The 21,272-nt window shown below is 47.1% G+C and overlaps 3 protein-coding genes across 4 annotated transcripts; 1 reads left to right on the plus strand and 2 right to left on the minus strand.

The window, feature by feature from the left end:
* Positions 1-1,265: 1,265 nt before the first annotated feature.
* Positions 1,266-5,992, minus strand: LOC4342691 (uncharacterized). The gene is made up of 3 exons (XM_015791391.3): positions 5,244-5,992; positions 1,809-1,878; positions 1,266-1,703 (listed from the first exon to the last, which is right to left on the minus strand). The coding sequence occupies exons 1-2, from the start codon at positions 5,946-5,948 to the stop codon at positions 1,810-1,812; spliced, it is 774 nt and encodes a 257-aa protein (XP_015646877.1). The 5' UTR covers positions 5,949-5,992; the 3' UTR covers positions 1,266-1,703; position 1,809.
* Positions 5,993-6,957: 965 nt separating this feature from the next.
* On the plus strand, positions 6,958-8,957 carry LOC4342692 (BIIDXI-like protein At5g11420). Of its 2 annotated transcripts, none has more exons than XM_015791392.3 (3): positions 6,958-7,124; positions 7,471-8,001; positions 8,082-8,957. In XM_015791392.3, the coding sequence occupies exons 1-3, from the start codon at positions 7,007-7,009 to the stop codon at positions 8,639-8,641; spliced, it is 1,209 nt and encodes a 402-aa protein (XP_015646878.2). In that variant the 5' UTR covers positions 6,958-7,006; the 3' UTR covers positions 8,642-8,957. The 2 variants fall into 2 exon arrangements, with proteins under 2 accessions (XP_015646878.2, XP_025882433.1); XM_026026648.2 differs by having other exon boundaries at positions 6,958-7,118.
* Positions 8,958-11,408: 2,451 nt separating this feature from the next.
* On the minus strand, positions 11,409-14,991 carry LOC4342694 (leucine-rich repeat receptor-like tyrosine-protein kinase PXC3). Its single transcript, XM_015791393.3, has 2 exons — positions 12,343-14,991; positions 11,409-12,243 (listed from the first exon to the last, which is right to left on the minus strand). Exons 1-2 carry the CDS (start codon positions 14,717-14,719, stop codon positions 11,918-11,920), a joined length of 2,703 nt encoding a protein of 900 aa, XP_015646879.1. The 5' UTR covers positions 14,720-14,991; the 3' UTR covers positions 11,409-11,917.
* Positions 14,992-21,272: the final 6,281 nt, after the last annotated feature.

A 21,272-nucleotide genomic window follows, 5' to 3' on the forward strand; every position in this document is an offset into this window, starting at 1 on the left:
ATTACGCTGCCGGAATTGGATTGTTTGAGAGGCAACCGTAACTTCACTAACTCAAACACGTGACAACTATTAATTTGCTGATACTCATAGTAGAAATGATTTGGACCTTCCACATTTTCTTATCTAACGAAACAAACCTATTTATGCCATCACCATAATTACCATTAGAATTCGTGGGTTAATAATATTGTTTCTACTGACAGAAGAGCATATGAATCAATGGTTTAGATAATCTATGTTGAGTGTTGACAGTATTGCTGGTAGCAGATTTGCACCGGTGGATGATAGTATTGTCTTGTCACAACAATTTGGTTGGCGTGGTAAAAAAGTTTCAGATTCAGAAATAAGTTTTGAGAGGGTTTATTTTTAAAACTAAAAATTAAATAGTTAAAAAGGTTTTTTAATAAAAAATCCACCGGTAGATTGGTTGCAAAACTTGGCTACAAAAGCATAGTCTTTGTCTTGATGTGGATACAGTGTAAACAAACAAAGGGTCTTTCACAGACAGAAAAGGTCACCCCATGTGTGTGCTTGCACGTGAATGTTACTCTATACACCCTCCGTGAAAAAAAAAATAACTTCTAACGATGAATCTGAATAAATGCTTGTACAGATTCATCTACAGAGGTTAGTTTTTCATAGGACGAAGTGAGTATACTATACAAGTGACCCATTTGGGACAGTCAGAAGGGTGAGAGAAACAACTCACATGCAAGAGTAGGTGATGCCTGGCTGTCACAGTGTCACTGGGTGATCCGGTGAGGTGTAGTGCAGGAACCACGTGCATGGACCATCACACTGATGTTTTTTTTTTCTCTTTCCTGAAATACGAGCAGATGGGGGGGAAAAGCAGACTGTGTATATTCAGGTTTTTGTTGTGCATGATCACAAACATTTGCGTGATCGACACAACAATGGGTACAGAACAAGATAAGGTCCAGTCAGATGCACGTACCTGTGCCCATATTGTTCTGCTTCTTCCATTTGACCAGAAGGACAGGACTATTGCACAATCAGAATGTGATGAATACTCATGGGTCGAAATTATTAGTATGGTGGGTCTAAACCTCCAGCTGCAAGGAAAGGTTCATCACCCCAACCCTTCTTGCCTTCTCCATTTGATACTGACGTGCTTAGCACAGCACACAATACCAAAAAAAAAAAAAAGTGGCAGCTACAGGACTTCCAAACTTTTATTGAGTGCAGAAAAAGAATATGTATACAGACTGTTAGACAGACTGGACCAGATGTTGAAACCTTAAGCATTTTGGAGCAAACATCCATGGTTGTCAAACTTATATTCAAATTATGAATGTCTTAAATTACTGAGTTCAAATTTTGCAAATCTTAAATTACTGAGTTACAATCACACCATACATGTTTAGGTCAAATCGTACACCATGACTGGCTGCTATATTGGCTATGTTACATATTCGGTAAGGTAGTATTTACCAATACAGATATAGCATTTTATAAAATGCTATAAAAATTCTTTAGTGGTGGAATAGGTTAAAACAGAGAGTGGTCAAATTCGATGGGATCGTATAATTATTATTCATGTCTATAGAATAACATGCTACAAACTATTTACATACACATACTCAAGCAGTTTCATAGAGCAGGCCGTGCAACTTGATAATAGCTGCAAACCATAGGTATGAATTGCACGCCCATCTTACATCAGAGGCCCAAATGCATTGTCACTGGACAAAAGATACAACAGTATAAGACAATCCTGATATGTTACTCATAACCTGCATTAAAAACTAATGCAGTACAAACTATAAGAGAGAAGATCAAGGCATTACCTCAATAGCAATCCTGACTTATGATTTTCTGAGTATCTGGGCTGACATTCACTGAGCATGTTATGAGCCCCTGGATTAGTAAAAATGTTAGCGGTTTAACACAAAATATATGCAAATGTATAATGCTACAGTTGTACACCACCACTACTAAGAAGTTCATGGTAAAACACTCTTTGAGAAAATGATGGGATGACATATTTTTCCATTAAGAAAAGAGCTAGCTCAGTCCTGCTGTAGTGCTGTAGAGTGTAGAGGATTCAGCATTTAGGTTGGTATTCTGACTTATCTAACCAATTGAGAATTGAAATATGGGCAATGCTAAGAGGTTATTGCCCATTATTTGACTTGTTATATCTACACTCTTGCAAAACAAAAACAAAATCCCGACCCATCCAACCATGAAGATTCAAAAGCGAAGACATCTCAGCACCTACTAGTACTGTATGATCTATCATCAACTGATACACGAAGGAACAAATTGTGAAGGGGTATGATGCACTAATTGTATATCCAACTGACAGATCACAGCTCCATCTCCCTTCGTGTCGAACACAATACTGTTCACCAAACCTAACAAGCACAAATTAGATGGCACACGGCATCAGCCAGAGGATCCGGTCGCTCCTTGGCCCTTTGGCATCCTAGAGCCATCCATCCCATATGATTCATGTTTGCCCACCTCATCTAGTGCATGTTGGCATGGTAGGCTAGCATCAGCCTGCCACAGCACTCACTCTCACTGTGTGGCACTGCCTTAGTTAACAATTTCAGAAAAAATAGGAAAAGCTGTTCATCTACATTAGACAAAGTTCTTAAGTTTACCTTAATTAACAAACTAGTGTATTCTTTATTCTTGTTTTGAGATCAACATCTAATCCTAATTTTGAGTATAGCTGCTTCAACAATACTTTTAAGTTAGCAGATTAACCACTTCATGTGATGTTGAACATGAAGGGATACATATTTGTTCATGCAAAATTAGATTCCCTAAACTTATCAAGACTTGACTATGCATTGAAAATTACACTTACAATAAGAAAGAACTAAATTGATTGGTTTCTTGGAAAATGGAGGTATTAATAGTATGGTTTCTTGGAAGATGGAGGTATCGATAGTACCTATGTGACAACAATAAAACTTGGCCCAAAAATCTATTTTAGGAATTGAAAATGTGTACAAGTGGGTAATTCTCACATTGTTTAACAAAATATTTAAGTAGATCAATCAGAAAACAAGATAAATAAAGTATAGTGAAAGCATTCTTTTATGAAGCACATTTTTAAAACTTAAGTTACTTTTGTTTCAGTGCTAACATTCTGACAAGTTCTTGGCCCTTTGGTCGAGTTCAGTCTATGCTGTCTATACCAAACATTTTATCCACTTAATTCAAAATATGCAGCTCTCTGTCGTTTATTTTCTAAAAAAAATAAAACTAACATCATTTCTGGCTTAAGTATTCAACCAAGGGTTAGCGAGATATTTAACTATTTGCCACTCTTACAAGTGGCGATTAAGGATTTGCCGCTGGACCAACATGTCATAGGACATGAGGGCCCACATGTCATAAACTGTGAGTGGCAAATCCTTAATTGCCACATCTTAAAAGTGGCAAAAAGTTAAATGCCCCGGGTTGAACAATAACCGACAACTTAGTAAATGCTTATGTTCTGCACCTGGAGGGGAAAAACCTATTGTGAAATGTGGAACTAATTTGCAGTATTGCATTTTCCAAGCAGATTGAAACTAGGGTCAGTATCTGCCTATGCTAAGTTATGCATAAAATCCTGAGAAGAAATTTCTAATTATGTTCCTTCAATGCTTCAAACCTGTTCCCCTTAAGTATCTCTTCAGCACTGCCCTCATCTATTATGTCACTCCCACTCCTCCATTGCTTATTATACCACTCCCACTCTTCCATTGTAGGGTTAGTCTGATAACAATTTGGTCTCATGTGCTTCAGTTAACCTCCACTCTGTATCGTCCATTCTACAACTCCTCCTGCCCCCTTGCTATTACCCCTCCAGGGGCCACTAACTGAGGCTCTGAAACTATAAAAAATTCTCACTCAACCTTGTGGCAACAAGTCATCCAGAAACTCAAACATTTGGCCATTGTCCTCACAATTTTGTCACTCTGTCTAATTCTTCTATAGTTAGCTTTATGATATTATTATTTCTTACATTTTTTTTCTCGAAAACGCAAGAGCCATGCGTTTCATTTCATTAAGAATAAGAAAGAGTATGTACAATAGGGTGATTCACAAGGAACACTCTGGAGGGAAGAGAAAAAAAAAGGAAGAAAAGGTCTCGCCGAAGCGATGTGCAACAACTCCCAGAGGAGCTAGGTTCCTAAGTGGGAAGTGACCGGGTCATGAGTTCATGGAGAGCTCTTGCCCCAGCAGTGCACCATAACATAATAGCAGTAATATTTTGCATGCTTAGTAGTTTTTTCTGTTCAATTTATCTTTTGTGCTTAAGAAAATGTATCCATGATTGAAAGAAAACGAAATTCACTTTTTTCCTAAATGTCGTTAATTTGCAATTTGGGACAACATGGTTCAAGGCCAGATTCAAGTAGAAAGCCATAATTTTCTAGGCCTTTTCATCTAAATCTAAACTTCTTGGTTCCAACAAATGCTACTCATATAATGCAGATGGGCATGTCATCAGCATATGCAACTTATATATCATTATCTTAGAGACAGCCTATGAAATTTGTTAGCTCGGTTATTGTACCACTAATATAAGACAGATATTTTACAATGCGCTGTTTGACAAATGACCACCTCTTATATATCCTTGTCTTTTCTACTAAGATGCTTTGCATTGCCACCATGAAAGAAAAGGAGGAAAACCATGGCCCTTTAACTTCACCAACTTCAAAATGGAAATGTTGACCCAAAAAAAACTCGAATGAAAACAGAGAGCCTCGTAACATAGTAGCTGCAAGCAAAATCCTATCCTATCACTGATACACCAAGCACAAGAATTCTGTCCATACAAGTGCTATAGCATATCCTAACAAATAATGGAACTATTCCTTAATTAACCCTAAGAACATCGGGAGCATGTAGATTAAGGAGACAAGTTATCATATTAATGGTAGCAAATTTTAATAATTTTTATAAACTTTCTAAACCAATGTGGAATTACAGGTTCAAGAAGAATCAGTTTGACAAATGCCCTATAGTTACTTAACTATATCAACTACCATTCAGCAGCCCCAGCCCCTCATATGAACTGCAATTTGTTTAATAAGAGAAGAACAGTTTAACTCTGCCGTGATAAACCTAATAATACGATTTAGCCTAACACTCTCCCTAGCTATATTCAAAAGCCCCAAACTTCTCCAAACAATATCCATCACCATGATATCAATCGATCGTTGGCAAATCAATGTAATTCGTAAAATTTATGACAAGAAAATGAAAATTACCTTCACAGGGATGTCGAAACGGAAGACCCTGACAGCGCCGACCACCTCGGTCACGATCTCCAGCGGCAGGGACCCCGCGGCGAGGTCCCCGATGAGGTCGATGACGTCATCCACGACCCTCCCGGCGTCCACCCACACCTCGGCGTCGGCGTACGTCGTCCCTCTGGCACCGAGCTCGCCGGATCCGGGGCGCGCGGCGGCGGAGCCGAGGAGGTGGCCGCGGTAGGAGACGGCGGCGGACACGGCGCGGTATCGGAGCGGGAGGACGAGGCCGGGGTTGCGGACGCGGAGGCGGAGCGCGAGGTGGAGATCGACGGACGGGAGCGGGGGCGGGTTGACGCGGAAGCGGTCGAGGCGGAGCCCCTCGACGCGGGCGACGGGCGCGGACGGGTAGAGGAGGAAGGCGAGGCCGGCGAGGAGCGCGAGGAAGAGGAGGAGCGGGAGCGTGCGGGCGGAGAACGCGCGGAGGCAGGGGACGCGGCGCGGGCGGAGGCGGCGGAGGCGGACGAGGACCGGGGAGGTGACCGGGACGAACACCAGCGTCGGCGGCGGCGGCGGCGGCGGCGGCGGCGGCGGAGGCGCGTATGCCGCCGCGGGGAAGGCGTAGTAGGGCTGATTGGGCGGCGGGAGGAGGGGCTGGCCGAGTTGCGCCGAGGGCTTCTCCCCGTCGCCGTCGCCGTACGCCGCCGATCCGTACGACGCCATCGCCGGAGTTGCGGTTGCGAGACGGTGACGAGTCACAAAGTGGTGAGATCAGGAAGAGAGAGACGAGGAGGGTTGATGCTCCTGTCGTCCAATGGGAGGGCGCCACGTGGGTGACTTAGAGTGGGGGAGACGAAGGGACCACCGGCTACACATTTGTCGACAAATTTTCTCCTAAAAATTTGACAAATATAATTATAATACAATCGTTGTGTAATTATACTGTAACTTGTATGTAATTACACTGTAATTTGCATGTAACTACAGTGTAACTTATATGTAAGTTTCCGTAATTTTGAATTGTTAGATCTATTACAAGATTTGTTCTGGTGAAGAAGAAAAAAAATCATAGCACACACATATGTAAAAGGATTTGTTCCCACGATCTCTATTAATTTTACCGAAATAACATGTTACGAAGAGATTTTTAAAAGTTACATACAAGTTACATTATAGTCACAGTGTAATTACATGTAACTTACAATGTAATTACAGTACGATTCTGTTAAATTTTTGGAGGAAAATTTGTCGACAAATATATAGCAAAATTGAAGACGAAACCTTAGATGGGCCGGGCCGGGCAGACGTTGACGGCCCATCAGGCAAAAATTCTGGCTCGCCGCCGGCGACATGCCTCGTCGTCGTTCTGCGCTCCGGCGATGGATACGGCGAGAGATTAATGTACTGTTAATTTTTTAGAGGAAATGTACTGTTAATTATAATTATCCTGCTTTAGCAAGGTATTTAAGCTGGTTTGTTGGAGCAAGCTACTGGCTCCAAAGTGGCCTTCAGTACGTATCTAACCCATATATATCTCTCGAGTTACCGTGCACTGCTTTCTTTTTGTTAGTGGTCAGTAATTTTGAGTGGATGAGTAATTAATTACAGCAAGTTACTTGCTCTAAAGCAGCTTTAGCCGGTCCAAGTACACGTGTCCTCAGTTCCTCACTGTTGTCTTCTCTGCCATCCTGTATATATACATGGCAGCATCAGCATCACTCTAATCAAATTATCGAACTGCATTTTTCATTATAAACTCTAAACCTTAAACCTCAAAAATAATGGAGCTCATGGCTAGAGTGTTCCTGCTTCTTCTCCTGCCTCTCTCCTCCTCCGCGGCCACCGCCGTTGCCGCCCCTCCGCCTCCTCGATCTCAAGCTCAAACCGCCGATGGTAATGGTGTGTTGTCGAATCTCTCTTCTTGCAATAAATAATTAACAGTCTCAACTTTTCGCTTATACTTATACTTACAAGTGAAAATTTAAATTTTTAATATAAATTTGGAATTGATTTTGATGTCTTTTTATCATAGTTTATTTTTCAGCCTTTGTTTGTAAATTGTTAAATACATATATATATATATATATATATATATATATATATATATATATATATATATATATATATATAAAAGTTTTATTTACAAATTATTTTTCATTTATAAATATGCCGAATAAGCCAAACGATGCGGCTGTAAATCTCATGGCTGTGATGTTTGAGAATGTAAGGACAATGGCATTTTCAGGCGTGCTGGTGAACGGCAACTTCGCGATGAGCCCCCGGAAGATGAACGCCACGGTGATCGTCGGGAGGGACTCGCTGCCGGGGTGGGCGCTGCGCGGCCGCGTCGAGTACGTCTCCGGCGGGCCGCAGCCCGGCGGGATGTACTTCGCCGCCGCGCCGGGCGCCCACGCGCTCCGCCTGGGAGCGCGCGCGTCGGCGGCGCAGGCGGTGGCGGTGCGCCCCGGCGCGGCGTACGCGCTCACGTTCGCGGCCACGCGCGCCTGCGCGCGCGACGGCGAGCGCGAGGAGGCGCTGCGCGTCGCCGTGTCGCCGTCGTTCTCCGCTCCCGGCGACGTCCCCGTGCGCACGCTCTACGGCGCCGGCGCCGCCGACGCCTGGGCGTGGGGGTTCCGCGCCGCCGAGAGGAACGCCCAGGTCGAGTTCAGTAACCCCGCCGCCGCCGACGACCACGACGGCGACGACGGCCTCAACTGCGGCCCGCTCCTCGCCGCCGTCGCCTTCAAGGAGCTCCCGGCGCCAATGCCATCCAAAGGTAAACTAACCCAACGCCATGGCATCCATGGAAGGTGACCTTCCTCTTCTTGGATTTGACGACGCCATTGCTGGCTGCAGACAACCTGATCCGGAACGGCGACTTCGAGGCCGGGCCGGCGGCGATCCCGAACTCCACCGCCGGCGTGCTGCTGCCGCCGAAGCGGAAGGACGCGACGTCGCCGCTGCCGGGGTGGATCGTCGAGTCGCTCCGCCCCGTCCGCCTCGTCGACGCGCCGCACTTCGCGGTGCCGCAGGGGCAGCGCGCCGTGGAGCTCGTCGCCGGGCGGGAGGGCGCGGTCGCGCAGGTGATCCGCACCGCACCGGGCCGCTCGTACAACCTCTCCTTCGCCGTCGGCGACGCCAGGGACGGCTGCGAGGGCGCCATGCTGGTGCACGCCGTCGTCGTCGCCGGCGGCGGCGGCAACGCGACGGCGAAGGCGGCGGCGGCGGCCGTGCCCTACGCGTCGCGCGGCGGCGGCGGCGCCAGGCAGGCCAGCCTGAGGTTCGTGGCGAGCGGGCGGCGCGCCAGGGTGACGTTCTACAGCTCCTACTACCACACCAGCGCCGGCGACGGCGTGTCGCCGTGCGGGCCGGTGCTGGACCAGGTGAAGGTGCAGCCATTGATGACGAAAGCTTAGCTTAAGCTGTCGTCAGCTCAGCTCAGCTCGTCGTAATCTTGCATGCCTTGTGTTGGCTAATGTTAATCTGTGGTTTTTTTTTGTTTTTATTATTTTTTAGGTAAAATTTGCGGTTTTTTATTGATGTTGTCATGAATTAAAATGAGTGCAAATGTGCAACGTAGCAGGATGTGGCTACTGGTACGTGATTAGCGATCTCGCGTGACATTTGAAAGCTGTTTTCACGTTTCATGAAATTTGGAAGCTGTTTTCATATTTCAGTATGAAATAGTTCTGTAATTCGTTCAAAAAATATATACGTTTGCTGGTAAATCTATTTCACGTACTCCATAGATTATACTGGGCTAGTTTTGGGCCTTTTTTTTGTTGGGGCCACATGGATCTGAACTTGTGAAGGAAATTAAAGAAAAAAATTGGCCATAGTAGAAGGTTTAACAAACAAACGGTTCATGAGAAAAATCCAATCTTTCAGTACCATATGAGTGCCAACTGGCAACTGCCAACTGCGAACGGTTTAAGGAGGCACAAAACTATAAATTTTATCAAATTTATCACCATACTATATATTTATGGAGTATCTTGAAACTACAAATTTAGCAATGAAGTTATAAAATATATAGATTTTAGAGTTGAGTTTCCTTAGCATTGTTGTCCCGCTGGAGTTATAAATCTTGTAATATTATGGTAAAACTAGCATCAAACATGTATTTTCTAATTCGATACCTTAAATATGTAGCTGCGATAAACACAACAATGAATTTGTTGTTGGATGATATAACGACTTATACATAGTTTTATCATAATTTGTTCAAAATATATATAGTTCTATGAAATTTACTTATCAGTTCAGTTCCTGCAAAGCTCCTCTGTTCCAAAGGAGCACGAATTTTGGAAGGATTTAAGCAATCTTGAATACAATTATCTGTGCTATGGTTTATAGTCTGAATTTGAAGTTATTGACTCCAGCTTATATCTTCTTTTTTTTTATTTGGTGTGTTCTACTTGTTTTGAACTACACTCTTTTCTAGAGTGATACTTTGTAATAATTGGTTGTAGCTCTTTTTAACAAATACCGGGATATTATATTCCATTATCTAAAAAATCTAACCGAAGCTATGGAAAATAATTTTATAATAAGACCTTTTATGTTTGTACTCTTAAGGTCGAAAGGTAATGATGAATGAAAAGACTAAAGACCAACGAAAAATCCCTAATTTTAATTCTAAAAGTTTAAAAACGATTGTGGCCAAATCATCATGCTGCATGCCTACTAGACATTCATTTCCAACCAAATCCAGATGAAATCCCCACATTTCAAATCGAGGAGACGCCCTCAATCATCGTTGCCGCGGAAAGTCGCAATCGCTTTTGTCGCACCCAATGGGAGAAGGATTGATCAAAGATAGGAACCCAGCACGAATCATTGACCGACGCGATTTTGACACGCAGAATCTGTCGTTGCTTTCATGGCCCCTCATCGTACACTAGGCAATTTAGGAGGAGTAGAGTGGAGTACCAATTAGGCAATTAGGACTTCACTTGGTTAAAAATAAAACTAGAGTTTATTACTAGTTGCTAGTAATTGTTAGTACTAATATTACAGTTATCAATCTATGCATTAAGAAACATATATCTGTCTAGTATATTATTAGATGGCTTTAAAAAAAGACACCATGTTCATTTTGAGGCTAAAAATTTTCATATTAATTGAAGAAAAAAAGACAGTAATATAATTTAGAAACAACTAAAATTCGGAATATAAAATAAAGAATATTGAGAATAGAATCCATATAAAACCCAACACGAGATTAATTGAGATTCAAATTAAAAAAATAAATTCTAAAATTGGATTTCAATATGAGTTTCAAATAAACTTAAATTATCATTAAAATTATCTAAATTATCATCCATTAAAACCATAAAAGGAGTCCAATGACATCTTAAACTATAAAGCAGAACACCAATAACGATTATGGCTGATTTTTAAAATTGTAATGACTATAAAAAGGAGAGATGGCGGGCAAGCCGTAAAAGGGTTGAGCGGTGTCGGTTGACAGGACTTTAAAAACAAACAAAAGAAACCTAACGATGATCAGGTTTAAATTTTAAAATTTCAATGACAATAAAAAGGAGGGGTAGCAGGCATGTTGCAAAGGAGTAGTGTGACGGCGTTTTATAGAACTTCTAAAAATATAAAAACGGAATCGGTGAGACAATGAACTCTAAAAACTAATAAATAAGGTTTGATTTTTGAAAGGTTTGAACGATAGCCATGACATGCCGATAAATCAAGTAAATGGACGGCAAAGGAATAAGAGGTGGTGACTGGCGTCACTTTTACTATAAATTTAGAAATTCGATGATGATATGTTTGTTTTTCAAAAAACTTAGGACAATGAGATGAGTATTTATTTTAAAAGAAAACCATATATAAAATAGTTTTAAATGAGTGCTAGCCACGTAGTTACGCGGGATCAACATACTAGTTGACCTAATTTCGTGGCTCATCAGCCTCCCGGACCAACTCCTGAGCGATAGCGTCCGATCATTGCCTTTGTAAGCTATCTCACCAAGTCACCAACTATCATGCCAGAATGTCTGCGAAACATGGCTGAATCTCACAAGTGCATTGTCGTCAGATTTTCTCCAATCAGGCAGCAACTTGTCCGTCATTGTTTCGTCCAAAAGGTTCAAGCCCAAGCTGCCACGAAAGGGACCATTGGATTCAGAAGCCGTACATACAAACACATAGAGATGAGACCAGATCACTCATCAACAGGTCCACAGCCAAATGGGCCAGGGATCCCCTCAGGCATTGATAGTGAAGAAAAAACTTTACAGAAGAGGAGACCACTCTACACTATCTGTGGAATGATAGAGAGAAAAGAGAATAGGTCATAGGTGCACAAGCACAAGCACAACCACCTCAACCAAAAGCTCAGCATGTAATGGGAGCAACAGGATGCCTGAATTTTTCAAGGTTTCCGACCAGATTTGTAATGTACCAAACATTCTCCACTCTGCATGTTGCTAGCAGTACAGCAGCCACTGTGCTCAAATCTATGATACATACTGTTTGGCTGGGACTTGGGATACCCCCCCCCCCCCCCTAATGAAGGTTATGTACACCGAAGAAGACGGCATCGTTGGATTTATATACCAGGATCGATCGGTCAACCGATCGCCAAAAAATTACCGCACGGGGTTGTTGTTTACGCTTCTCGTTTCATGAGCAATCTTCACAGCTAGAGGATATGCTGTCCCTGCCCTGGGTCCTCAGCTGTTCTTGGCCTCTTGCAGCATTTCCACCACCTTCTTCATCTTGGGCCGCTTCGCTGGGGCGCGCTCGGTGCACAGCATCGCGACCTTGAGCACAGCAAGCATCTGCTTGCGCCACGCGAACGACACGGTGCTCAGCTTCGGATCCATGATCTGCTCCGGTGTCTCACCCCTCGCGGGGGCAGAGTGCACCCACTTGACAAGGTCCATACCCTCCCCGAACTCCTCATCCACTGGCAGCTTTGACGTTAGGATCTCCAGCAGCACCACCCCGAAGCTGTACACGTTGCCCGGCACAGTCACTTGCATTGTGTAGGCATACTCTGAAATGGAGGAATTGCAACAGCAACATATTGTTATGTTTGTGAACAAAAAGGAACTTGTTTAGTGGTCAGTTGTGGAGCAAAATTCAGATTTCAGACCTGGAGGTATGTAACCGAACGAACCGGCAACTGCACTGATGCTAGCAGTGCCCTTCAAAGGGTCCAGAAGCTTGGAGATTTCCACTTCACCAAGAAGCGCATTGTAGTGCGAGTCAAGGAAGACGTTCCCCGAAGAGATGTCCAGGTGAATGGTGGCGACATGATGGAGGAATGCCAACCCTTCGGCGACATCGATGGCAATCGACAACAGCCTTGGCCAGTCAGGCTTCTGGTTGTCACCGTCAGGGTTGTCGACATTGTGCAGCAGCTGAAGCAAGGTTCCATTCGGCATGTGATGGTGCAGCAGCAACGCGACGTCCTCGTAGATGACATACCCAATGGGACGAACAAGGTTTGGGTGGTTGATGTGCGAAAGACACTCGAGCTCCCATATCATCTTTGTCTGGTGATGGATAACCGCACGATCAACTGACTTCAGCTTCTTGACACAGACTACCATACCGGATGGCATGACGGCCTTGTAGGTTATGCTGAATGTCCCATTGCTCACAACATTGGCATCCTTGAATGTTGCCTTGACACAACTCTGGAAGTCGATAGCCTGCTGCAAGCTGTCGATGAACATGTTTGAGGCCATGACCTGCGGCGCTGCCACTACAACCTCCCCCGCCTCAGCCATCTTCGCTTCAGCCTCCTTCTCCTGCCTCTCACGCCACATGAACAACGCCACCACCAACGACACCACAGAGAAGATGAGCACGCAGGACCCCACAACTGCCAATGCCACCCTGTAAGATATCTTCCTGTGGTCCATTCCATAGCTGGATCCATAAATTGGCCCGCAGTCTACAACCAGCGGGTTGCCACACAGCTTGGTGTTGCCGGAAAAGCTGGACGCCGCGCTCTTCTGGAATGGAGCAAACACGGGGATGGCGCCACTTAGCCGGTTGTTCGACAAATTGACCTCAATCAAGCTCAGCATCCCTCTCATATCACCTGGTATCTCCCCGGATATCTCATTGCTCGACAAGTCCAGCGCGACGAGCTTATCAAGCCGCCCAAGCTCACGGGGCAGCGGCCCGACAAGGTGGTTGAAGCTAAGATTCAGGGCAATCTGCAAGCTCTTGACCCTGCCAATTTCAGCCGGTATCTCACCAGTAAGATTGTTGTTTCCAAGTTGCAGCTCAAGAAGCCGGCCACAGCCGCCGATGCCGACCGGGATGCCACCGGAGAACTCGTTGTGATCGAGCAAAAGGAATTGCAACCTCGACCCGTTGCAGACGCTCTCCGGCAAGCCGCCGCGGAACGCGTTGTAGCTCAGGTCGAGCTTGCTGAGGTTCCGGCACCTCAGGATCGACCTCGGGAACTCCCCGGAGAGGCCGTTGCTGGAGACGATGAGCTCCTGGAGGCTCCTGAGCTCGCCGAGCACGTCGGGGACCTCGCCGGCGAGGCGGTTGTAGGCCAGGTTGAGCAGCGTGAGGTTGGCGCATCGCGCGAGCTGCGCGGGGATCCCGCCGGTGAGCTCGTTGCTGTCGGCCTCGAAGTAGGTGAGGCTGGTGGCGTCGCCGATGGACGCCGGGATGGCGCCGGCGAGGCGGTTGTTGCCGATGCGCACGTTGGAGAGGGCGGAGCAGCGGCCGATGGTGTCCGGGATGGTGCCATTGAGGCGGTTCACGGTGAGGATGAGCACCTGGAGGTTGCCGAGGTCGAAGAGGCTGCTCGGGATGGCGCCCTCGAGGGCATTGGAGTGGAGGTTGAGCACCTGGAGCTTGGAGGAGAGGCCGAGGCCGGAGGGGATCGGGCCGGAGAGGGAGTTCTCGTAGGCGGAGAGGATGCGGAGGGCGGGGAGCGCGGCGAGCCAGGGCGGGATGGCGCCGGTGAGGTTGTTGCCGGAAATCTGGAGCTCCGTGAGAGCCCTGAGCGACCTGAGCTCGTCGGGGATGCCGCCGGAGAGCGCGTTGTTGGAGAGGTTGAGGAACCTGAGCCCGACGGCGCCGGCGAGGGAGGGCGGGACGCCGCCGGAGAGGTGGTTCATCGACAGGTCGAGGAACTCGAGGCCGGGGAGCCCGCCCAGCGCCTCGCCGGGGACGCCGCCCCGGAGCGCGTTGAACGACAGGTCCAGCCGCGCCAGCGCCCGGAGCCCCGCCACCGCCGAGAAGTCCCCCCTCAGCCCGCGCCGCGGCAGGTCGATCGCCACCACCGCGCCGCCGCCGCCGCCCGCGCACGTGACGCCCCGCCACGCGCAGTAGTAGCTTCCCTTGCCGTCCTCCCCAGCCGCGCCCCAGTCCGGCGGCGCCAGCGCGCGCCGCAGCTCCCGCATTGCGTCCCCGTCCCCATCCGCCGCCACGGCGGCGGCCACGGCCACGGAGGCGCCAAGAACGCAGGCCAAGAACAAGAACGCGGCAGGCGGCGGCATCACCGGTGGTTTCTTGGCTTTCTTGGCGCTGCAGCCGCCGTCGACGTGCTCGCTCCGGCGACCGACCAATCCGCCGCCGCCGCCGCCGAGCTCCTCGCGTCTCCCCTTCTCTCGTGAGGAGGAGACAGGAGCTGTGGCTGCAGCACAGCAGCTGCCTCCTAGCTAGCTCACACACAGCCTCACACTGTCACTCACTCAGCTCACACACACACACACACACACTCTCTCTCTCTCTTTCATGGGAGTTTTTAGAGAGAGAAAGTAGGGGAGGGGATGGGAGGGAAAGGTGGTTGGAAGGAGGAAAAGAGGGAGGGGGGGGGGGGGGGTTGAATTCCACTGTGGGTCCTCAAACAGGGGGGAGGGGCACTGTTTTGTGGGATTGAGGCTATGTCAACACATGGGATTGTACACTGAAACTATTGAAGCCCCAACAGTGTGTTACGGGTAGGATTGTGTCTATATATTGGTTCATGGGGCGTGGTTTGAGGTCGGGTTTTATGGTTTGTTCATGCGGACGGTGACGATAGGTTAACGGTGGTTTAGAGCTTTTTTTATGTATATTCTGATTTACGTACTAGGTATAATACGGCTGAGTGAATGCAAATGGTGTAAAATGGGGTGGTTAGTCCGATCAATCTATTGAGAAGAGACTAGTACTTTTTAAAAGAGGGTAATTCATGATACGGATATTTCACGTTTGTCTCGTGAAAGTTATATGCTTGTTGTGAAATTTGGAATCTAAGTCGTGGAGGGATTTTTATTCAACTTATCTGTTGTGGAATGAGATTCCCTTTACACATACTAAAGTGATAGCGACAAACATGCTAAGCTTTGTTGGCTTAGTCGATAAATCACATCAATGACCATCATAACAAATTGATTCAAGTTAGGAGGCTATCACTTTTCATTCCTTATGTCTCCATTGAAAAGGGGATTCTACATGAAATTTAAAAGAAGTGACTACATTCTAAGAAAATCTTGTATAAAATTCTCGTGTCGAAATATCCTTAAATAAATGCCTCCTTGAAAGGTCACATCAAGTCTCAATGTTATAATAATATTATTTAAGAGAGTATTTTTTTGAAAGAACAATTTATTAATTTACCTTATGGTATTAATATTATTCATGGAAAAGAAAAAAATAACCTCATTTTATCACTATGAAACTTGTTAGCTACAATAGTGCAGCTGCAGTCCGCTGCTATTTTCATGCTTTAGAAACTGTTCTTGCTAGCTACAGCTGCACCACATTTCAAGTAGCGAAAAAAACCTATGAGTTTAAAATACTACTCCGTAAAAAAAAAAGACCAACCTAATATTAGATAATATATAATCTAATATAATAAATTTAGCTGTAGGCTGGCTTTTTATTGAGGAAACACTTAAGCTTGAATCTTTTTTTCAACAATCAGTAGGATAGATTATGCTGAGTCTGAATGGTCAAAAACTCAAATATCTGCGGTAGTCCGGTGCACATAGCATTTTGTGGACGGACATAGTGAATTTCTCGGCTGTTGAGCCGGTGAATCTTTGTGCTCTGTTCCTTTCCCTACCTTGATTTGATCCAAAACAGTCACAGCCAGACAATTAATTACTCCGATTAAGGCGTACGGATTGTCTTAAGTCTACTGACATTAAGGGTGCCTTTGTCCTCGGCACTGATGAAAGGCTTCCCCTGGTTAGCATGATGCTGATGTAATCATGCTGGTTACTCTCTTAATTAACCAATTCTCTTTCCATTGCTCTCTGTGATTAAGTGATTGGTAGTAACTACGTCCTCATAAGCCATAATTTGATTCCTCTTTTTTTTTATCAACCTTTCTGGACCATTTCATCAGCTTTGCAGATGAATCGATTCCCTGGGTGACTAATTATCCCTTGTGCTTCTAATGACAGCCACTAACCATCATGATTACAATTATTTTTTGGCAAGACCAATTGAGCAAACTGGTTGGCTGAAAACATGATGGCATCTTTTGCATGCTAGCTCTCAATACAAGGAGAAGAAATCATTCTCCCTTTCTAGAGGTTAGGCCTAACAATAAAAAGGTTCCTTTTGTGCATGGAAATTATTAGTGATGTCAATGCATTTTTTTTAGATAATAGTGATGTCAATGCATATGAAGACTCTAGTACTCAATTCACAAGTCATTGATGGTGTATGTGCTCTGGCATGCATCATTTGGTCGTAATCTGTTCATAATTTGAGGCTACATTTTGAAAAAAAAAATTCTGGAAGGCCAACTTACAAAAATCCCTACATTTTTTTAACATTGATTAGGGACTAATTTTTTTCACGTCGCCTCTTCTTTCTTTATTTCTTTTAGTATATATATGCCTTTTCAACACAACCCAAACGTATTGTCTTTTGCATGTCTCTAACTCTTTTTCAAGAGAAATTTTAACAAATGTCTCTAACTCTTTTTAACACATGTTTAAGATAATATACATGGCATGAGAAATATGGAAAACCTACTTCTTTAATTAGCTAATGACTGATTATCTACATGCCACTGTAGTCTTGTAGATTGTTCCATGTAGTGTGTTAATGTTGCACATACTTTGTACTGTGTCCCTTCTGTTGCACAACCTTAGAGGCAGGGAAGCACTTGAATACTACTTGATGCTAGGTTTGTTAAGGTGCATTGAATACAGATAGGTTATTAATTACATGCCCTGCTCCCTTTAATTGCTTTTAGTTTGCTCCCATTATAATTGTTTTTAGTTCCATGGAGTGGTAGCTAGCTGGAGCTGCCCAAGTTTGTCACCCCTTGAAACAGGGAATTTTTGTCCTGTGGAGACCAAGCAATTCTAAAAGTTAATACAAAATATTATGAGAAGTTAGGCCAAAGAACAAAAGGCTTCCTTTTGCATTGGATTGTTTTTATGGTATTTTGTCAAGGTATATATACCCTTATGTTGACCACTTGTCTATATCAAAACATTGTCTCCACAAGCTTAAAAGAATTGGAGTGAGTGTTATGTAAACTATTGGGTTGACAGCTCGATAGTCCATTCGTTTAAAATATGAGGTGTTCATGCAACCTATCACCTTACATATTACGTCTCGTTTGGTACACTTCTATACTATACAGAAAGCATTTTTTTTTACATATAGCTATAATAGATTTTTGCAGGCGGACAACGCAACCACTTACCCCGTATATGTACAAAATAACATTTTGCCATGCAAGCAACACGAAAAATGATTTTCGCAAGTGGTGAGTTATGTCGTCCGCCTACAAAAAGGATCGAAAAAAAAAGAAAATCTAAAAGCTGAAACCCTAGCTCAAATCCACCCTAGCCACAGTCGTTGTCGAGACCCCACCGCACCCAACGTTACTGGCGGCGGACATGCCACTCCCAAGATCAGGGTCTTTGGATCCGCCACCAGGCAGCTTGCCACCATCATTTTCATCGTCGGATTCATGAGAAGGGGGAGGCCTGCGACGGTGGATCCGCGCCTCCCGCTGCCATCGCTGCTGGATCTGTGAGGGAGGGAGAGTCTGGCGACGGCACAACCGCACCTCCCCATGCCGCCGCCGCCGCCGGACCCGTGAGGGAGGGGGAGTCTAGCGACGGCAGCCACCTGCCCTTGTAGCCCTTGCCAGATTCATGAGGGGGAAAGAATTCGGTGACGGCGGATCCACGCCTCCTCGTACCCCCACTGCCAGATGCATGAGGGAGGGGAAGGTCGGCGACCATCGATCCGCCCCTCCCCCTGCCGCCGTCGCCGGATCCGTGAGGGAGGGGCAGGCCAGCGACAGTGGATCCGCGCCTCCCCTTGCAGCTATTGCCGGATTTGTGAGGGAGGGGGAGGCCGACGATGGTGGGTTCACGCCCCTCCTTGCTGCCTTCGCCATATTAGCTCGAGGCCGATGGCCACTGTCACACCCTGCAGTTCTCCTCTCAAGCCTAAAATTTAATTTATAAATGACCCTAAGAAAATGCCGGTGCAAATCAAGAGAAAACCCTAAGAAAGTAATACAAATAATAATCAAATCTGGCATGCGGAATTTTTCTTGAGTTCTACATGTCGAAAGTCACTAACAGGATTTTTAGTGGAATTTTCAGAGCCCTAGAAATAATTTTAACCAATTAAAATTGAGCAAGCAATATTTTAATTCCAGGGAAAATCCTTTTCTTCCTTTTTCTTTTTTTTTCCCCCTTTTCTTTTCGAGTGGGCCGCCGGCCCATTCTCCTTCCTCCTCTCCTCCCGCTGGGCCGGCTGAAGGCCAAGGCCCAGCTAGGCCGCGCGGGCCGGCCGCCCGCCTCCTCTCACCTGGGTCGCCGACAGGTGGGTCCCACCTGTCGGGCCCGTCTCCTACCTCGCGCCCGCGCCGCCGCGCCCGCAACAGTCACCGCGCGCACGCCTCCGCCTCCTCCGGGCCACGTCGGCCACACCCGCGCATGCGCCGCACCTCCCGCGCCCACTCCCCTCTCTCTCCCGCCCGCGCCCGCGCCCGAGATGGCCGGGATTCGATTTTCGAATCCCGCCTCTCTCTCCTCCCCCACTCCCCCACGTTGGCCGGCGATTCCCGCCTCCCTCGGCCACGTCCGGCCCCCTCTCTCCCTATTTAAGCTGCGCCGTCGTCCCCTCTCTCTTTTTCCCCATTTCGCCGAACTCCCTCGTGCTCCCCATCGCTCCCGCGCCGTGCACCCACCCGCCGCCACCTTTCCCGCCGCTCCGGCCACCGCTAGCCGCCGCTAGGCTCGCCGCCGCACCGCGCCGTCGCCGCCGTCGGGTTCGCAAGGACGAACTCCACCCCGTCTGCCCTTCCTCCGCCGGGATTCGTCGCCGGAATTCGCATCCCCTCGCGCTCCGGTGAGTTCTACCTCTACCGCCGCCTTTGGCCATGGATGCCGGCCGCCGTGGTTCATCTCCCTCTCTCTAATCTCTCTCTCCTCCTTCCTTAGGGCACCCCGAAGCCCGTCCGCCGGTTGCCGTCGTCCTCCCGTGGCTTGCCGTCGCCGTTCGCCGTCGTCTTCCTCCGCGCCGGCCACCCTCGGTGAGGCTTCCTCTCCCCTCTATTCCCCTCCCTCTCCTTCCTAGCCGCCGCTTAGCGCCGCCGCCTTCGCGTCGCCTTTGCGCCGTCGCCTCCGCCGCCGGTTGCCGTCGCCGGCAACGCGTTCGCGCGCGCGCCGTCGCCATCGCCATGGCCGGTCGGCCGGCCTTGAGCCGAGCCGAGCCGGGTCACCGCCGCCCGTCCGATCAACCCCGGGGGCGATCTGGGCCGTCGGTCCCGTGGACCGGCGGTGGACCACCCGCTTGGCCCCGGTCCACGGTGGACTACCCCCCCTTTGAGCCGCTGCCAAGTGGGGCCCGCTTGCCGGCGCCCCTTTTCCCTCTCTCCCGAGCCGCTGACCGGTGGGCCCCTCATGTCGGCGCCGCGCCCCCTTTGGTGACGTCAGCCCTGGGAATTATTGCGCAATAAATGATTTAAGTACTTTTTGTTATAGTAATAAACACAGTGAATCTTCTAAAATTCATAACTAATTTATCCGTGCTCCGTTTAAGCCCATTCAAGTCTCAGTAAATCAAGAAAAACGTGTAAAATCCATTAAAAATGGTTTTGTTCTCTGTTTCAGTAGTCTTATAGCCTGTTTGCAATGTTTGCCTTGTATGTCGCTAGATTCCGGTTCTTCCGACGCTCCGGTGTACTTCGAAATAGTCGCCGAGTTTCCTCCAGCAGCAGAGCAAGGCAAGTCATGCTTGCCACTTGAACATGTTGATCCTATATTGCAAATGCTCTATTGTTTTTCTTCAAATACTGCATCGTTTTATAATGTTATTATGGGATGTTTACCTATTGTCATAGCCATGCTATTGTTGTACCATGTCCCTTTGTCAGCTTGGGGTTATAACATGACTAGAGATTGGACTAGGGATTGCTTAGCCATGCTTAGTTCAACTAGTGCACAATGGGGAAAATCCTATTAATGTTTAGACTGTTGGTTCTAATGGTATTGTTGGATTAGTGCCACCGCTTGGGTGTTAGTTAATTAAAATAAATCACATGGTGGGCTGTGGGTGCATGGTTTTGCTAGTCGCACCCATGGCAGTTAAGGACCGGTTCGCGGGATGCCCTGGAAGAACTTATCGTACTTACCACAAGCCAGCGTGGGCAACGGCTGGGCTTGTAGTGTAGCTTTCCTCTAGCTGACGCATCCAGGCAAGGGTGGGCGTGATGGAGCGGGGCGGGCCCTGCGACGGCCTCTGTCGCTTCCGGATTCACCTAGGCACGAGAGGGGACTGCCCGTTGCCCGCTGGGGACGGGGGTGAAACCTGAGGTGTGGTGTGCTTGGCTAGAGGGGGTTATGCGAAGGGTCCTGTCACGGTCTCTTTCCGGTATGTCGTGGTGGCATGTCGGCGCACGGAAACATGTCGTGGGGCTGTGTCTTGTGGGTACAGTTGTACACCTCTGATCAGAGTAAAACTATTCGAATAGCCAAGCCCGCGGTTATGGGCGGTCAACCAGATTCACCGTGATTAGTCTCATCCTAGTGTAATCTTTTGAATTTGGATAGTTTAGGTGGATGGTTGGGCCTGTTG

Source organism: Oryza sativa, chromosome 7, assembly GCF_034140825.1.
Source record: "Oryza sativa Japonica Group chromosome 7, ASM3414082v1".
Taxonomy (NCBI): Eukaryota; Viridiplantae; Streptophyta; class Magnoliopsida; order Poales; family Poaceae; genus Oryza; species Oryza sativa.

Bases quoted from the DNA above. Each gene is read 5' to 3' on its own strand.
- LOC4342691 (XM_015791391.3), bottom strand. From the start codon at position 5,948: ATGGCGTCGTACGGATCGGCGGCGTACGGCGACGGCGACGGGGAGAAG. The intron at 1,879-5,243 runs GTAATTTTCATT...TTACTAATCCAG, and splicing joins GTTTCGACATCCCTGTGAAG to GGGCTCATAACATGCTCAGT.
- LOC4342692 (XM_015791392.3), top strand. From the start codon at position 7,007: ATGGAGCTCATGGCTAGAGTGTTCCTGCTTCTTCTCCTGCCTCTCTCC. The intron at 7,125-7,470 runs GTGTGTTGTCGA...TGGCATTTTCAG, and splicing joins TCAAACCGCCGATGGTAATG to GCGTGCTGGTGAACGGCAAC. The intron at 8,002-8,081 runs GTAAACTAACCC...TGCTGGCTGCAG, and splicing joins GGCGCCAATGCCATCCAAAG to ACAACCTGATCCGGAACGGC.
- LOC4342694 (XM_015791393.3), bottom strand. From the start codon at position 14,719: ATGCCGCCGCCTGCCGCGTTCTTGTTCTTGGCCTGCGTTCTTGGCGCC. The intron at 12,244-12,342 runs GTCTGAAATCTG...CCTCCATTTCAG, and splicing joins GTTCGGTTACATACCTCCAG to AGTATGCCTACACAATGCAA.